Raw genomic sequence first — 17,708 nt, forward strand, 5'->3', positions numbered from 1 at the left:
CAATAGATAACATTGGTGTCATTACCTTTTTGTGGCTAAAATCCAAATTTAGCAACGGCATTAGACTTGTGTTTTTTTGTCCCAACGTGGTCTTTTACATCGCTAATTCCTCCGTGTCCGATCGAAAAATCTTGTCTGCACAAGGTGCAATTCGCGTAGTTTTCACCCTTTTTGGAACGGATAATTATTCCCGGATAGGCTTTTGAATATTCTTCACGGAATGACTGCAGTTTTCTTTTCGGTTTAAGACTCGTTTGCGATTTTTCTCCGGCTGATTCCATGATCGTTCGCTCGTTTGGAAACAATGGCCTCGTGCTTGGCAGCGGTGCTATAAATAGCCTCGCGCATGGCATTCGGAATGGCTCGATAGGAAGTTACGGAAAGCAGTGTCGATTGTCATTGTTGTTACGCGATTTCGTGAATAAAACTTCAAAAAAAAAAGTTTAATTAATGAAAAACCGTATTTTTTTATCACTGCAACCGTAACCCGGAATAGGTTGATGAAAACCGTACTAATTACGGGAAAACCGGAGTAGTTGGCAGGTATGTTCCTGATGTGACGTCACGTTGACGTCATCGCTCCGAGAGCGAATATTAGAAAGGCGTTTAATTCGCCAAAATTCACCCATTTAGAGTTCGGAAATCGGTTGAAAAAATATATGGTCTTTTTTCTGCAACATCAAGGTATATATTGACGCTTACATAGGTCTGGTGATAATGTTCCCCTTTAAGGAAGTAGTTTGACATGTACTTCGGTATCAGGGAGGTGTAGCGGATTTTATAGACCAGGCTCAGTGCAAGTTGTTTAACTCTGTCCTCCACCCTGAGCCAGCCCACTTTGGAGAAGTGGGTAGGAGTGAGGTGTGATCTGGGGTGGAGGTCTAGAAGTAATCTGACTAGCTTGTTCTGGGATGTTTGGAGTCTAGATTTGAGGGTTTTGGAGGTGCTAGGGTACCAGGAGGTGCATGGCAAGAAATCTGCGTTCAAAGAACTCCGGCTCATTAGTGATTCCCAGAGCCCAAAAAAAGTCTGCGGGCTGTAGAGCATTTTCTATTGGGGCTCCAGTACTATGGAATGCCCTCCCGGTAACAGTTAGAGATGCTACCTCAGTAGAAGCATTTAAGTCCCATCTCAAAACTCATTTGTATACTCTAGCCTTTGAATAGCCCCCCTTTTTTAGACCAGTTGATCTGCCGTTTCTTTTCTTTTCTCCTCTGCTCCCCCCTATCCCTTGTGGAAGGGGAGACACACAGATCCGGTGGCCATGGATGGGGTGCTGGCTGTCCGGGGGTCGGGACCCGGGGTGGACCGCTCGCCTGTATATCGGTTGGGAACATCTCTGCGCTGCTGACCCGTCTCCGCTCGGGATGGTTTCCTGCTGACCCCACTGTGGACTGGACTCTTACTGTTATGCTGGATCCACTATGGACTGGACTCTCACACTATTATGCTAGATCCACTATGGACTGGACTCTCACTATTATGTTAGATCCACTATGGACTGGACTCTCACACTATTATGTTAGATCCACTATGGACTGGACTCTCACTATTATGTTGGATCCACTATGGACTGGACTCTCACAATATTATGTCAGACCCACTCGACATCCATTGCTTTTGGTCTCCCCTAGAGGGGGGGGGGGTTACCCACATATGCGGTCCTCTCCAAGGTTTCTCATAGTCATTCACATCGACGTCCCACTGGGGTGAGTTTTTCCTTGCCCTTATGTGGGCTCTGTACCGAGGATGTCGTTGTGGCTTGTGCAGCCCTTTGAGACACTTGTGATTTAGGGCTATATAAATAAACATTGATTGATTGATTGATGTGTAGTTGAAAAAGGGTTGAACGAGAGTTCCCGCTAGAATCTTCATGGTGCTTTTGTTGACCAGAGAGGAGATTCTGTAGAGAAATCTCGTTCGTTGGTTGACCTTTTTGATGACCTTGGTTGCCATTTTCAGAGGTGGGTAGTAACGCGCTACATTTACTCCGTTACATCTACTTGAGTAACTTTTGGGATAAATTGTACTTCTAAGAGTAGTTTTAATGCAACTTACTTTTACTTTTACTTGAGTATATTTATAGAGAAGAAACGCTACTTTTACGCCGCTACTTTTATCTACATTCAGCTCGCTACTCGCTACAAATTTTTATCGATCTGTTAATGCACGCTTTGTTTGTTTTGGTCTGTCAGACAGACCTTCAAAGTGCCTGCGTTACTGGTGACGTTTCACTCCGTTCCACCAATAAAATGCAGTCACTAGTGACATTTGACCAATCAAACAGAGCCAGGCGGTCACATGACCTGACTTAAACAAGTTGAAAAACTTATTGGGGTGTTACCATTTAGTGGTCAATCGTACGGAATATGTACTGTACTGTGCAATCTACTAATACAAGTTTCAATCAATCAATCAAAAGTGTGAAGGAAAAAAGACACTTTTTTATTTCAACCGTACATCCCGTCACAAGCCTAAAGACTGACTGCACAGTTCCTGTCTTCACAATAAAAGTGCCGCTCCATCGCGCCTGCGCTTTCAAAATAAGAGTCTCCGAAAGCCAGCGCAAACAAGCTAGCAAGCTACGGAGTTTGCCGCCAATGTATTTCTTGTAAAGTGTGTGAAAACGAATATGGAAGCTGGACAAATAAGATACCAAAAACCAACCACTTTCATGTGGTATTAGACAGAAAGGAGGAACTTTTTTTCTCCTCCATTTGAAAACGTGGACGTTATCACCACTACTGTCTGATTACAATCAATGCAAGTCATCAGAATCAGGTAATACACCAACTTATATTCTTGTCTTCATGAAAGAAAGGAATCTATATGTGTTAAACATGCATGTATATTCATTAAAACACCTTTAACATGTAAACAAAAACGGCAAAATAAATAAATATAAATGATATACTGTATATATCAATGTATGTGTATGTATGTATATATATATATATATATATATATATATATATATATATATATATATATATGATATGTGTGTGTATGTTACTCATCAGTTACTCAGTACTTGAGTAGTTTTTTCACAACATACTTTTTACTTTTACTCAAGTAAATATTTGGGTGACTACTCATTACTTTTACTTGAGTAATAAATCTCTAAAGTAACAGTACTCTTACTTGAGTACAATTTCTGGCTACTCTACCCACCTCTGGCCATTTTATCACAGGAAAGATTAGCCTCTAGAATGTAACCTAGGTAGGTGACCTCATCCTTCCTGGTGATAACAATGTCACCCACTTTTATAGTGAAGTCATTGACTTTCTGAAGTCTTAGGTTCTGCGACATGGCCTTAGTTTACCGGAAGTGATTTTTTTATTCGCTGATTTTTTTTTATTTATTTTTTTTTACCCTGAATTATAAAACAATATATTTAAAAAAAATTGAATTTTATAGAACACAAACCTTCACAATAAAATACAACCATTTGAAGTTGACATGTTGAGAAACAACCGTTAACTATCAAAAGAGTGCCCAAACACAACAAAGCCGCTCTGTGCGGACGTTTCAAAGCGGGGGGTTTAAAAAGTTGACATTTCCGCTTTGATGCAGCATTAAAAAGAAAGCGTTGCATCGTGAAAGGATGAAGTTAGAGCTCACCTTGCCTCAATCAGCCAGCAACAAACGTATCAGCTAAATCTCTTGGCTCTTCATCCCGGCGAGGCGGGGAAGGATGTTCTAGAAGTTCTACAGCATGTCTGCCCGCCCAGAGCTTGTTGCCTCTCGGCTTGACGTCGTCTCCAATCCCAGTCGCTAACCGTGTCGAAAGCACGGACGCGTGAATTATTCAAAGAGTGTTTTCTTCCCTCCGCACATCAGCTCGTTTGTAACTTGACTCCTGCTGGTACGAAAAAAAAAAAAAAAGTTTCAAACTTGAGGGGAGGGGGGTGGGGACCTGGAAGTGACCGCTTTGATTGACGTCGTTTTGGGCCAATGGAGGCGCAGCCTGGCGGGCGGTGTTGACCAATCAGAACTGGGGAAAGCGTCAACGACCGCGCGGATGCCCCGCCCTCATGTCAGGTTGGTCTGATCGACCCAAACATCGATATTGTTACCGATACTGGCTGGTTTGTTTTAGAAAATACAGGTAAAAGCCAGTAAATTAGAATATTTTGAAAAACTTGATTTATTTCAGTAATTGCATTCAAAAGGTGTAACTTGTACATTATATTTATTCATTGCACACAGACTGATGCATTCAAATGTTTATTTCATTTAATTTTGATGATTTGAAGTGGCAACAAATGAAAATCCAAAATTCCGTGTGTCACAAAATTAGATTATTGTGTAAGGGTTAAATTTTGAAGACACCTGGTGCCACAAACTAATCAGCTGATTAACTCAAAACACCTGCAAAGGGCTTTAAATGGTCTCTCAGTCCAGTTCTGAAGCCTACACAAACATGGGGAAGACTTCAGATTTGACAGCTGTCCAAAAGGCAACCATCGACACATTGCACAAGGAGGGAAAGACACAAAAGGTTATTGCTGAAGAGGCTGGCTGTTCTCAGAGCTTTGTGTCCAAACACATTAATGGAGAGGCAAAGGGAAGGAAAAACTGTGGTCAGAAAAAGTGTACAAGCGATAGGGATCACCGCGCCCTGGTCAAGATTGTGAAAAAAAACCCATTCAAAAATGTGGGGGAGATTCAGAAGGAGTGGACAGCTGCTGGAGTCAGTGCTTCAAGATCCACCACCAAGAGACGCTTGAAAGACATGGGTTTCAACTGCCGCATACCTCGTGTCAAGCCACTGTTGACCAAGAAACAGCGCGCAAAGCGTCTCACCTGGGCTAAGGAAAAAAAGAGCTGGACTGCTGCTGAGTGGTCCAAAGTCATGTTTTCTGACGAAAGCAAATTTTGCATTTCCTTTGGAAATCGAGGTCCCAGAGTCTGGAGGAAGACAGGAGAGGCACAGGATCCACGTTGCCTGAAGTCTAGTGTAAAGTTTCCACCATCAGTGATGGTTTGGGGTGCCATGTCATCTGCTGGTGTCGGTCCACTCTGTTTCCTGAGATCCAGGGTCAACGCAGCCGTCTACCAGCAAGTTTTAGAGCACTTCATGCTTCCTGCTGCTGACCTGCTCTATGGAGATGGAGATTTCAAGTTCCAACAGGACTTGGCGCCTGCACACAGCGCAAAATCTACCCGTGCCTGGTTTACGGACCATGGTATTTCTGTTCTAAATTGGCCCGCCAACTCCCCTGACCTTAGCCCCATAGAAAATCTGTGGGGTATTGTGAAAAGGAAGATGCAGAATGCCAGACCCAAAAACGCAGAAGAGTTGAAGGCCACTATCAGAGCAACCTGGGCTCTCATAACACCTGAGCAGTGCCAGAAACTCATCGACTCCATGCCACGCCGCATTAACGCAGTAATTGAGACAAAAGGAGCTCCAACCAAGTATTGAGTATTGTACATGCTCATATTTTTCATTTTCATACTTTTCAGTTGGCCAACATTTCTAAAAATCCCTTTTTTGTATTAGCCTTAAGTAATATTCTAATTTTGAGACACACGGAATTTTGGATTTTCATTTGTTGCCACTTCAAATCATCAAAATTAATTAAAATTACTGATGCATTCAAATAAACATTTGAATGCATCAGTCTGTGTGCAATGAATAAATATAATGTACAAGTTACACCTTTTGAATGCAATTACTGAAATAAATCAAGTTTTTCAAAATATTCTAATTTACTGGCTTTTACCTGTAGCCCAAAAGCAAACACTGCGAATTGGTGGTCATTTAAATCCCACAAGAACCAATTCCCTCACTTTATAAACCATATAATATTGTCAAATGATGTTTTTTTAATCTTAAATTTATTCTTCTTCGGTCAATGGTCATTCATAGAAATTGAAAATGTTGCAGAGCGAAAGGGTTTAGGCTGAAGTTGAACATTTATTGCGCCTAACCCTATAAACAATGCAGTGACGTGCGGTGAGGTTGATGGCTGGTGAGGCACTGACTTCATCACAGTCAGATTTACAAACATATGAACCCTAAAGAGTATCTTATTCACCATTTGATTGGCAGCAGTTAACGGGTTATGTTTAAAAGCTCATACCAGCATTCTTCCCTGCTTGGCACTCAGCATCAAGGCTTGGAATTGGGGGTTAAATCACCAAAAATTATTCCCGGGCGCGGCGCCGCTGCTGCCCACTGCTCCCCTCACCTCCCAGGGGGTGATCAAGGGGATGGGTCAAATGCAGAGGACAAATTTCATTACACCTAGTGTGTGTGTGACAATCATTGGTACTTTAACTTAACTTTAACTTTACACATACAAACTGTAGCACACAAAAAAGCACATTTAATTAAAAAAAAACGTTATTATGGTCTTACCTTTACTTAGAAATTAAGTCCATGCCGCAACTAAAGCCCTCACTTAAACTTTCCACGTGCAAGATTGAATCTATTTAAAAAAGTGTAACCGAGGGTTTATAAATGTGGCCTATACTGTATGAAACTACAAAATAACAAACACGGAGGCTCCAGTTTACACGAGGACCACTTTATTTACCTTCTTTCAAAAACCTCCGCTCCGCTCCGTGACATCACTTCGGCTCTTAGCGCCTTCAAAATAAGAGCTCAGGGCATATACTGTATAACAGCGCATAACAGGAACTTAACATCACAAAGAGGAAAGCCCATAAAAATAGGTTACAAAAGTTATTTAATAAGAAGCCAAAAAGTGCAAAAACAATAATGTTGGTGTTGGAGGAGTTGTGAATTAGGTACACCTGCAGTCTGCAGGTGTACCTAATGTTGTGGCCCTGCAGTCATTCACAACTCCTCCAACACCAACATTATTGTTTTTGCACTTTTTGGCTTCTTATGAAATAACTTTTTTTAATAGATTCAATCTTGCACGTGGAAAGTTTAAGTGTGGGCTTTAGTTGATATAACACTCTCGTCAGGGAATGCCGTGCATTCTACGGCGGGTTGCAGGAGGCGAGCCTCAGCCAGTGCGTCTTTTGCAGCCGTTTTATGATCGCTCAGCACAAGAAATACGTTACACACATACAGTTGTTGACAAAATACACTGTACATTATATACCTCAGCTAACTAAACTATGGAAATGTATAATATAATTCATATAGCAATACGGTCTCACTGCACAGCAGGCCAGCAGTTAGCCGAGTCCGCAATCCATGTTGAGGCACTGAGTGACGTGCCTCAACTGGCTGCTGATCACCGCACCGTCTCTTCTCAGTATTTGAACGGCAAATGTGAAAATTCAGCGATTTTAAATAAAAATAATCTAAAACGGGTGAAGTTAAATGGAAAATAACTTTATAGTATAATCACTGGATACATACAACAATTTAATAAAAAAATATATTTTTACATTTTTTTTCTTTCCATGATGGCAGGTGAGGCACCGCCTCACCTGCCTCTAGTGACTACACGTCACTGCGTTCTACATAACTTTTTTAGACCTTTAACATCAAAAGTGTATTTGCCATTATGATGTGCAGTGTTGTTTTTAAATGACCGTGAACTATAGAAAGTACAAACCCCGTTTCCATATGAGTTGGGAAATTGTGTTAGATGTAAATATAAACGGAATACAATGATTTGCAAATCATTTTCAACCCATATTCAGTTGAATATGCTACAAAGACAACATATTTGATGTTCAAACTGATAAACATTTTTGTTTTTGCAAATAATCATTAACTTTAGAATTTGATGCCAGCAACACGTGACAAAGAAGTTGGGAAAGGTGGCAATAAATACTGATAAAGTTGAGGAATTCTCATCAAACACTTATTTGGAACATCCCACAGGTGAACAGGCAAATTGGGAACAGGTGGGTGCCATGATTGGGTATAAAAGTAGATTCCAGAAAAACCTTTCTCAAGCAGCTATTGCAAGGAATTTAGGGATTTCACCATCTACGCTCCGTAATATCATCAAAGGGTTCAGAGAATCTGGAGAAATCACTGCACGTAAGCAGCTAAGCCCGTGACCTTTCGATCCCTCAGGCTGTACTGCATCAACAAGTGACATCAGTGTGTAAAGGATATCACCACATGGGCTCAGGAACACTTCAGAAACCCACTGTCAGTAACTACAGTTGGTCGCTACATCTGTAAGTGCAAGTTAAAACTCTCCTATGCGAGGCGAAAACCGTTTATCAACAACACCCAGAAACACCGTCGGCTTCGCTGGGCCTGAGCTCATCTAAGATGGACTGATACAAAGTGGAAAAGTGTTCTGTGGTCTGACGAGTCCACATTTCAAATTGTTTTTGGAAACTGTGGACGTCGTGTCCATCGGACCAAAGAGGAATAGAACCATCCGGATTGTTATAGGCGCAAAGTTGAAAAGGCAGCATGTGTGATGGTATGGGGGTGTATTAGTGCCCAAGACATGGGTAACTTACACATCTGTGAAGGCGCCATAAATGCTGAAAGGTACATATAGGTTTTATGTTGCCATCCAAGCAACGTTACCATGGACGCCCCTGCTTATTTCAGCAAGACAATGTCAAGCCACGTGTTACATCAACGTGGCTTCATAGTAAAAGAGTGCAGGTACTAGACTGGCCTGCCTGTAGTCCAGACCTGTCTCCCATTGAAAATGTGTGGCGCATTATGAAGCCTAAAATAGCACAACGGAGACCCCCGGACCATACTTGCCAACCTTGAGACCTCTGATTTCGGGAGGTGGGGGGTGGGGGCGTGGTCGGGGGCGTGGTTAAGAGGGGAGGAGTATATTGACAGGTAGAATTCACCAAGTCAAGTATTTCATACATATATATATATATATATATATATATATATATATATATATATATATATATATATATATATATATATATATATATATATACATATATATATGCAAACAAACTGTGTTTAGATAATTGATACCTCAAACTTGCATAAATAAATATTAAGGAATATAACATAACTTGGCTTCTGAGAGTTTCAAAATGTAATGAATAAAATGCTAAAGTTGTTGATAAACAAGCAATTATTTTAATAATTAAATATGGTCATTTTAAATGAATTATTATGATAATTTAAAATCAATTATTTCAAATATGTTTATTTTAATGTATAATTCTATGGCTGGATGTAATAAGGAGTCACGAAAAAATACAAATAAAAATACAATTAATTTTGATGTTTTTAGCAAAATATAGTAAAAATGTATTTAGTTATTTTTTTTAAAAATTAATAAATATATTTATTTTTAGGTTAAATAAACATAATACTACAATTTATCTCTAGTCTGGATGATTTAGTTCTTGTCACCCTGTTGTCCTCGTCAGGAAAAAAGGCTGTCCTCACTCAGGTCCGCATGGAGCTGGAGGGGGCGTGGCTTCCAGCTCCGGCTGAAAATCGGAAGATTTCCGGGAGAATATTTGTCCCGGGAGGTTTTCGGGAGAGGCGCTGAATTTCGGGAGTCTCCCGGAAAATTCGGGAGGGTTGGCAAGTATGCCCCGGACTGTTGAACAACTTAAGCTGTACATCAAGCAAGAATGGGAAAGAATTCCACCTGAGAAGCTTCAAAAATGTGTCTCCTCAGTTCCCAAATGTTTACTGAGTGTTGTTAAAAGGAAAGGCCATGTAACACAGTGGTGAACGTGCCCTTTCCCAACTACTTTGTCACGTGTTGCAGCCATGAAATTATAAGTTAATTATTATTTGCAAAAAAAAAATAATTAAGTTTATGAGTTTGAACATCAAATATGTTGTCTTTGTAGTGCATTCAACTGAATATGGGTTGAAAATGATTTGCAAATCATTGTATTCCGTTTATATTTACATCTAACACAATTTCCCAACTCATATGGAAACGGGGTTCGTACATAAATTATGGATTTTGTATTATATTTGGAGTGTATATTTATTTAAACGTTCCGTAGCATGATTTAATATTTAAACACAAAAAAAGAGATTGGATTTTAAGATGTTGTAGTTTTTGATAAGCATGCTTTTATTTGTTATTTATTTTTGGACAGGCGTGAAACGAGCCTCTCGAGTGGTAAAATGGATTGATCCTGCCCTCTAGTGGTTTATACAATCCCTCACGTCAAAACGTATAACATGTATGTAATTTATATGTAATTCGTGTGTAATTTATATGTGTGTCAGTGTACGTTACTTGTCATTGTGAATAAGTTAAAATGTATTTATTTCTGATTCTGATTGATAGTACTACATCCCCCACAATGCACCGCTATTCCCAAACAGGAAGTGACGTATATGTAAGACGTGTCAGGAAGCACTCGGTGTCCAACATGGCGGCGCAGCAGAACGACGTTGACGAGCTGTTCGATGTCAAAAATGCTTTTTACATCGGCAGTTTTCAGCAATGTATCAACGAAGCTCAGAAAGTGAAGGTGAGTCACATTTTGTCGCGTATTTGTCAGGGTTGTGGTACGTTAATTTGCTGTTTTGTTTACCATGAAGCCATCCCAAAGTCTGCTAGCTGAAATGCTAAAAATACATCGAGGCTAATGCTATTTATTAAGTGACTACATCATACTCACAAGTACGGACTTTGTTGTTGTTGTTTTTTATAGAATTCATCGCCAGAAAAGGAGACTGAACGCGACACTTTCTTGTACAGAGCATACATCGCCCAGGTAAATATGAATCACATCTTATAGGCGAGGGCGGACCTACGTCACTTCCGCCTGCCAATCCCCTAGCAACCGGTCGCCATATTGAATTCGTTGAAAACAAACCAGCTCACAGCGAACACAGCATTGACAGAAAAGGCATTTAACGAGGTTTCACGGCATTTTAAACTGTTCTAAATGGCGAATGATTATGTAAATAGTCTTTCCAGTGAGGCTAGGTTAAGATACGAGTTCAAATGTTCTGTAGTTGGATTAAACGACTGCCCTTACCGCCTTCCAGCAGATGCGTGGACTAGGGATGTCCCGATCCAGGTTTTTGCACTTCCGATCCGATACCGATATTGTTTTTGCATTTCCGATCCGATACCGATACTGACCGATACCGATACTGGCCTATCCGAGCATGTATTAAAGTTTAAAGTTATTTAGCCTACTTAGTTGTCAGAATCATGTTGAAAAGGGTTTTAGTACTCTTGATAACAACTAGCCAGCTGAATTAGGGGAGTTTGAATAATACACAATGGTTGGTAACAAGAAACTGACCTGTTTATTCAAGGATAAACACAAAATAGACCAAATTATACACGACAAACAGAAATGGCATCATTGAACTAGGGCTGGGCGACATGGCCTTTTTTTAATATTGCGATATTTTAAGGCCATATTGCGATACACAATATATATCTCCATATTTTGCCTTAGCCTTGAATGAAAACTTGATGCATATAATCACAGCAGTATGATGATTCTATGTGTTTTGATTAATTGATTGAGACTTTTATTAGTAGGTTGCACAGTGAAGTACATATTCCGTACAATTGACCACTAAATGGTAACACCCCAATAAGTTTTTCAACTTGTTTAAGACGGGGTCCACTTAAATTGATTCATGATACAGATATATACTATTTTGATGGTGTGGAGTCTGGACGTGTGGCACCGAATGGAGATAAGCGTCTCGACAGACGTCACATTATTTGAACAATGATGACGAAAACTGTTGTCTCTGTCGTGTCCGTGTGTCGAAAATTGTTATGCGCTTATTTTTTTATTTGATTTTGTGCGTGGCATAGATTTGCCGTGCGCAGAGGACGCTTGAGCAGGCGCGCACCTTAGCGGCTGCGCTAGCATCACAGCTAACGTTAGCCATGCCGCTACCTCGCTCTCTGCTGGGAGAGGACGTATACGTATGTGACGTATGACGTGACAGTATGTGACGTGACAGTATGTGACGTGACAGTATGTGACGTGACAGTATGTGACGTGTGTAAGAAGGTGCGCTCGCTGTCTGTGAGAGGGAGACACAGGAAAGAGTGAGAAGAGCCTGTCGTGTAATGCCAGCAGCTAAAAGCAACTGCGTGAGAATTGTGGATGTGTTGAAGGTGTGCTGGAAAATGCGGAACGGAAATTACGGAGCAGCAGAAAAGTGGAATGTATTATTTAAATAGGTGCGTTGGAAAACACGGACCGGAGTTTTTTTTAAAACTGGATCTGGATCGGCATTTTCCCATGCCTTGCCGATACGCAATTTTTGGCAAATATTGGCATCCGATCCAAATATCGGATCGGGACATCCCTAGAACATACTAACCCTTTATTTATTGAATCAAAAATACTGAAATTCCACGACATAGTGAATTTGCAAACAGCTAAAATTATACACAAAGCAAACTATAACCTGCTACCCAAGAATATACAACAATTCTTCTCAACAAAAGAGGAGAAATATAATCTTAGAGACAAATTTAATTTAAAACATTTGTATGCACGTACAACACTTAAGACCTTCAGTATGTGGAATTAAATGATGGATTGGATTAAAGCAAAGCAATCAAAAATGTACTAATATGATCCACTTCAAGAAACTCTTCAAACTTAAAGTGTTTACAAAGTACAAAGAAGAAGAACCATGATAAACATTCTGATTTTATTTCATCCATCCATCTGTTCATTTTTTCAAAATAATCTTACTCATCTCACCATATGAAATGTAACTTACTTCACAGAGTATTATTTATTTATTTATTTGTATTGAGATTACTTATGGAGTATATTGTGAATGAATTGAGAACAGGAAGTGAACAAAAGTGTTAGCAACTGTTATGTAAATGAAAAGGGGTAGAATTAAATAAACTCTGCTTTTTCCTACTCCTTTTCGAACATGTTGAATAGAGAAACTGGAAATTGTGATGTATCATGTTGTATGCTTGCATGTTCAAAATAAACTCAAAACTCAACTCAACATTTGATCTTATTTCATGTTGTGCGTTTCAGAAAAAATATGCAGTTGTTCTGGATGACATCAAGGCCAACTCTTCCCCTGAGCTTCAAGCTGTCAGGATGTTTGCAGAGTATCTGTCAAGTGAAAGCAAACGGTGAATACAGTAGTGTTGGACTGTGGAAGTTGTGTAATGGTGGGCGGTTATCATTAATAACTGCTTGGATGAAGGATGTTTTTTGTAGATACCTGCCACGTGAAGAAGCGCACAATTGGCATTGCTTTATTAGGACCCGCATGGCCCATTGTATAAGGACTCCCAAAGGGAGTCCTTATGCAAGGTTGTAAGGTTGTAAGGTTTTATTCTTTATTATTATTCTTCCGCGCTTTGCGCTGTAATTTGACCCCCTTAACATACTTCAAAACTCACCAAATTTAACACACACATCAGGACTTCCAAAAATTGCCTTTTAATAAAAAAAGGAAGAAAACTGCCTCTAACTCCCAGTAGGAATGTCATAGAGATATGAAACACCTCTATGTAGGTCTCACTTAGACCTACTTTTTATTAATTAATTTCCTCGGGCAAAAATCTACAGGAAGTTGGCAATTCCCCCTTCAAGACAAAAAAGTACTAAAAACAGTCACTTTTGCCTCTTTGAGCTGTATTTTGACCCCCTTAACATGCTTCAAAACTCACCAAACTGAACGCACATATCAGGACTGGCAAACATTGCGATCTAAAAAAAAAAACCTAACCCCAAATCTCAAAATTGCGCTCTACTGCAATTTTTTAATAAAACGCAAAAAAACTGCTCCTCGGAAGAAAAAAATGACAAAACTGCCTGTAACTCCCACTGGGAAGGTCGGAGAGACATGAAACAAAAACCTCTATGTAGGTCTCACTTAGACCTACATTTCATAAATTGACAACCCCCAGCAAAAATCAACAGGAAGTTTGCTATTCCCCCTTCAAAACAAATTTTTTGTAAAAACCGGTCACCTTCCTTCAAAAACGAAATCCTCTGAGCGCGTTTGTCGTTTCGCCTTCAAACTAACACAGGAGAGAAATTGAACCCTTGTGATTACAATGACAGAAGCGCTTTTTTTCTAACTGCTCCGGTTTTGATTTTATGACCCTTCAAAGACCCGCTGCGCTGATGCTGCTGCGCTGCTGTTTTTTTAAGATGGTTGCTTAAAAGCAGGAAGCACCAACGTGCCCACACAATGCAGACAAGGTAGGTACACTAGACAAAAGTCTTGGGACACTTCAGACTAAAAGTAGACAAAAGTATTGGGACACTTATGACTATCAATGGACAAAAGTATTGGGACAGTTAGGACTAGCACCTGCCAAATACGCGGGCCCGACCAATGCTGCTTGCAGCTTTAATTTATTTATATTTTTTGTTTTTTTTAGTCCTGTCCAGCTTCTCAGGCAAATCATATAGTAGATGTAGATGCCCATATTGGCTGTTCACATTTACTTTAGAAGTGTGGGATACTTCTCTTGTTGCCTTATTTGTATTTGACTTTATTAAAAGTATTTATATCATCATTTGGTGCAGCCGGGCCGGAGCAGGAGGGGATAGAAAGAGAAAAAAAGGAAGACGTGGGGAAATTGTGGGGACAAGAGGGGGATTAGACAGAGAGACAAAAACAACAACAGCAAACACAACAATAGAGCAACATCATCAAATAGGTTATGTACAAATATGATGGTAAAAGTGATAGCAAAGAAGCAGTTAGCGAAATAAATAATAATACAGAAATGACAATGAGCATTATTACACTACAAATGGAGCAATACAAATACCAATAGTAATATCACTATTGATAATGAACTATACCAATAATTGGCATTGCTTTAGGTCAGGCCTGGGCAATTATTTTGACTGGGGGGCCAAATTTAGAGAAAGAAATGTGTCTGAGGGCCAGTATATCTAATTTTATGAACACTAATACATACCTGCCAACTACTCCGGTTTTCCCGTAATCAGTACGGTTTTCACCAACCTATTCCGGGTTACGGTTGCAGTGATAAAAAATACGGTTTTTCATTAATTAAAAAAAAAAAAAAAAAAAAAAAGTTTTATTCACGAAATCGCGTAACAACAATGACAATCGACACTGCTTCCCGTAACTTCCTATCGAGCCATTCCGAATTCCATGCACGAGGCTATTTATAGCACCGCTGCCAAGCACGAGGCCATTGTTTCCAAACGAGCGAACGATCATGGAATCAGCCGGAGAAAAATCGCAAACGAGTCTTAAACCGAAAAGAAAACTGCAGTCATTCCGTGAAGAATATTCAAAAGCCTATCCGGGAATAATTATCCGTTCCAAAAAGGGTGAAAACTACGCGAATTGCACCTTGTGCAGACAAGATTTTTCGATCGGACACGGAGGAATTAGCGATGTAAAAGACCACGTTGGGACAAAAAAACACAAGTCTAATGCCGTTGCTAGCGATACAAGTGGAAACTTTCAACGTTTTTCGTCGCCCAAACAGATTCTTTGGATGTGATAAATGCCAAAGTTTTATTTACGGAGGCAATAATTGAGCAAACAAAAAGGTAATGACACCAATGTTATCTATTGGAATTGTTTAGTACTGTTATACTGTTAAAAGTGTTTATACTATTTATGCTTTCAAGTCCAAGTTGAAGAAATCTTGTTAAATGTTGACAGCATAACTACCAAAATACAGAAGTATGTCCTTAATATTTTTGCAGTGCTATTTCTGTTGAAAAGTTAAAATGATTACATTAGAGATGTGATGTGCCACTTTTCAAGTGTCTGATGGCTTAGATTAATTTTCATTCATTTTTCATATTTTGAATTCTTTTGAAAGGCTTGCAAAAAAACTACATTTGAATTGTAATTCCATGCTATTGACAGGACTATTAATTTTAATGAAGTTAGCTTACCATGTTTACAGTATGATAATTGTGATAGAAATGTGAATTTTAGGCACAGAATATTTTTTACAATTGAACAAGGCAGTAGATTATACAAGCTTGGACAGAAAGTTAATAATGACACCAATTTTCTTTTAAATGGAATTGTTTAGTACTGTTTTACCATTTGTTTACTGTAAAAAGTGTTTATACTGTTTATACTTTCATTTAACAAATTGAAGTCTTGTGAACGGTTGACAGGATAACTGGCATTAACTGTCAAAATAATTTCAAACTATTGAAGTTAGCTTACAGAATAAACATGTCAATCAACCCATATGATTTTTGCTGTAATATTTTTGTTTTGAAAAGTCACTGTGACTGATAGAAAAGTGATGGTTTTAGCAACATTTTAACCTGTCTGAATGCTAATAATCATTTTGCGTCGGGGGGGCGAAGCCTGAACCCCCCACCAGGACTTTGTCCTGGACCTACCGGGGCCTGCGGCCCCTGGACCCTGGCTACTAGGTTTTTCTGATTTCAAAAGTTGGCAGGTATGCACTAATACAAAACCTCACAATAATGTCTGATTGAATGCTAAAAACGTTTTGACAGACCGCCTTAAAAAACGGAATGGAATTTTAAATTTTTCTATGAACGATAAAACACTGAATATTGACAACATATGGACGTCACACCCCCTCTCCATCGACATATTTTACAATCAAGCAAAACGCGACAAACAGCGAAATATGAACGCAAAGGGTAAAAATACAATATACAATCTGATACATCACTAAGCTTTAGAAGTTTGTTGTGAAAAATCTCCTTCCACGTCTGTCCCTGACACCCACATTTCAGATGGACACCCTGTGGAAACGCTCCCCACCCACACTGCTTGGTGCCTCGTCTGAGCTGCTGTGACTTAGATTACCATAGTAACTAATTAATTACCATAGTAACTAGTATATCATGCAAAAGCGCAGATTCCAACCATTGAAATACTTTGTATTAGGGATGTCCCGATCCGATATTTGGATCGGATCATCCCGATATTTGCCAAAAATTGCGTATCGGCAAGGCATGGGAAAATGCCGATCCAGATCCAGTTTAAAAAAAAACTCCGGTCCGTGTTTTCCAACGCACCGATTTAAATAATACATTCCACTTTTCTGCTGCTCCGTAATTTCCGTTCCGCATTTTCCACCACACCTTCAACACATGCACAGGTTTGTGAATTCTTACGCAGTTGCTTTTAGCTGCTGGCATTACACGACAGGCTCTTCTCACTCTTTCCTGTGTCTCCCTCTCACAGACAGCAAGTGCACATTCTTACACACGTCACATACTGTCACGTCATACGTCACATACGTATACGTCCTCCCCAAGCAGAGAGGTAGCAGCATGGCTAACGTTAGCTGTGATGCTAGCGCAGCCGTGCGAGCAACGCTCGCCTGTGCAATTGCGCACTGTTTAAGCGTCCTCTGCGCATAGCAAATCTATGCCACGCACAAAATCTAATAAAAAAAATAAGCGCATAACAGTTTTCGACACACGGACACGACAGAGAAAACAGTTTTCGTCATCATTGTTCAAATATTGTGACGTCTGTCGAGACGCTTATCTCCATTCAGTGCCACACGCCCACACCAAGATGCTGAGGCAAAAATTTCCACATCAACACCGTATGAAAAAATTTGTGATTTTTTTAGTTGTGATTTCCTTCTCTGCATGAAAGTTTAAAAGTAGCATATATTAATGCAGTATGAAGAAGAATGTTTTAATGTAGACATGCAAGCCTTGAAAGAAAATGTGGAAAATCAAGACTACATTTCCTGCAAATGGGTGCATTTCTACCCTATATTTTAACTTTAGATTTATTCTCATATCAAACTCTTTTGGCTGTCTTTTGGAAGTGGAAAAACCTGGATCGGGACATCCCTAGTATAGTTTAAGACTTACG

At 39.7% G+C, this 17,708-nt stretch overlaps 2 protein-coding genes across 3 annotated transcripts in view; one reads left to right on the plus strand and one right to left on the minus strand.

Annotated features, from left to right (window-relative positions):
• The window catches only part of tnfaip8l1 (tumor necrosis factor, alpha-induced protein 8-like 1), a 111,901-nt gene extending 101,265 nt beyond the window's left edge, over nucleotides 1–10,636 (minus strand). The window contains exons 1-2 of one of the 2 annotated variants that reach the window (XM_061976226.1): nucleotides 10,535–10,636; nucleotides 3,623–3,860 (exon numbers count right to left, since the gene is read on the minus strand). The gene's annotated coding sequence lies outside the window, so the exon portion shown is untranslated. Of the gene's footprint in view, nucleotides 1–3,622; nucleotides 3,864–10,534 lie in introns of both variants that reach the window. The other variant, XM_072914595.1, reaches the window with a different exon arrangement.
• The window catches only part of cope (COPI coat complex subunit epsilon), a 30,935-nt gene continuing 23,470 nt past the window's right edge, over nucleotides 10,244–17,708 (plus strand). The window contains exons 1-3 of the mRNA XM_061976225.1: nucleotides 10,244–10,384; nucleotides 10,568–10,630; nucleotides 12,902–13,002. Of these exons, the coding sequence (XP_061832209.1) occupies nucleotides 10,283–10,384; nucleotides 10,568–10,630; nucleotides 12,902–13,002 (266 nt within the window). The 5' untranslated portion in view covers nucleotides 10,244–10,282. The remainder of the gene's footprint in view (nucleotides 10,385–10,567; nucleotides 10,631–12,901; nucleotides 13,003–17,708) is intronic.

Source organism: Nerophis lumbriciformis, linkage group LG14 (assembly GCF_033978685.3).
Source record: "Nerophis lumbriciformis linkage group LG14, RoL_Nlum_v2.1, whole genome shotgun sequence".
In the NCBI taxonomy this organism is placed as follows: Eukaryota; Metazoa; Chordata; class Actinopteri; order Syngnathiformes; family Syngnathidae; genus Nerophis; species Nerophis lumbriciformis.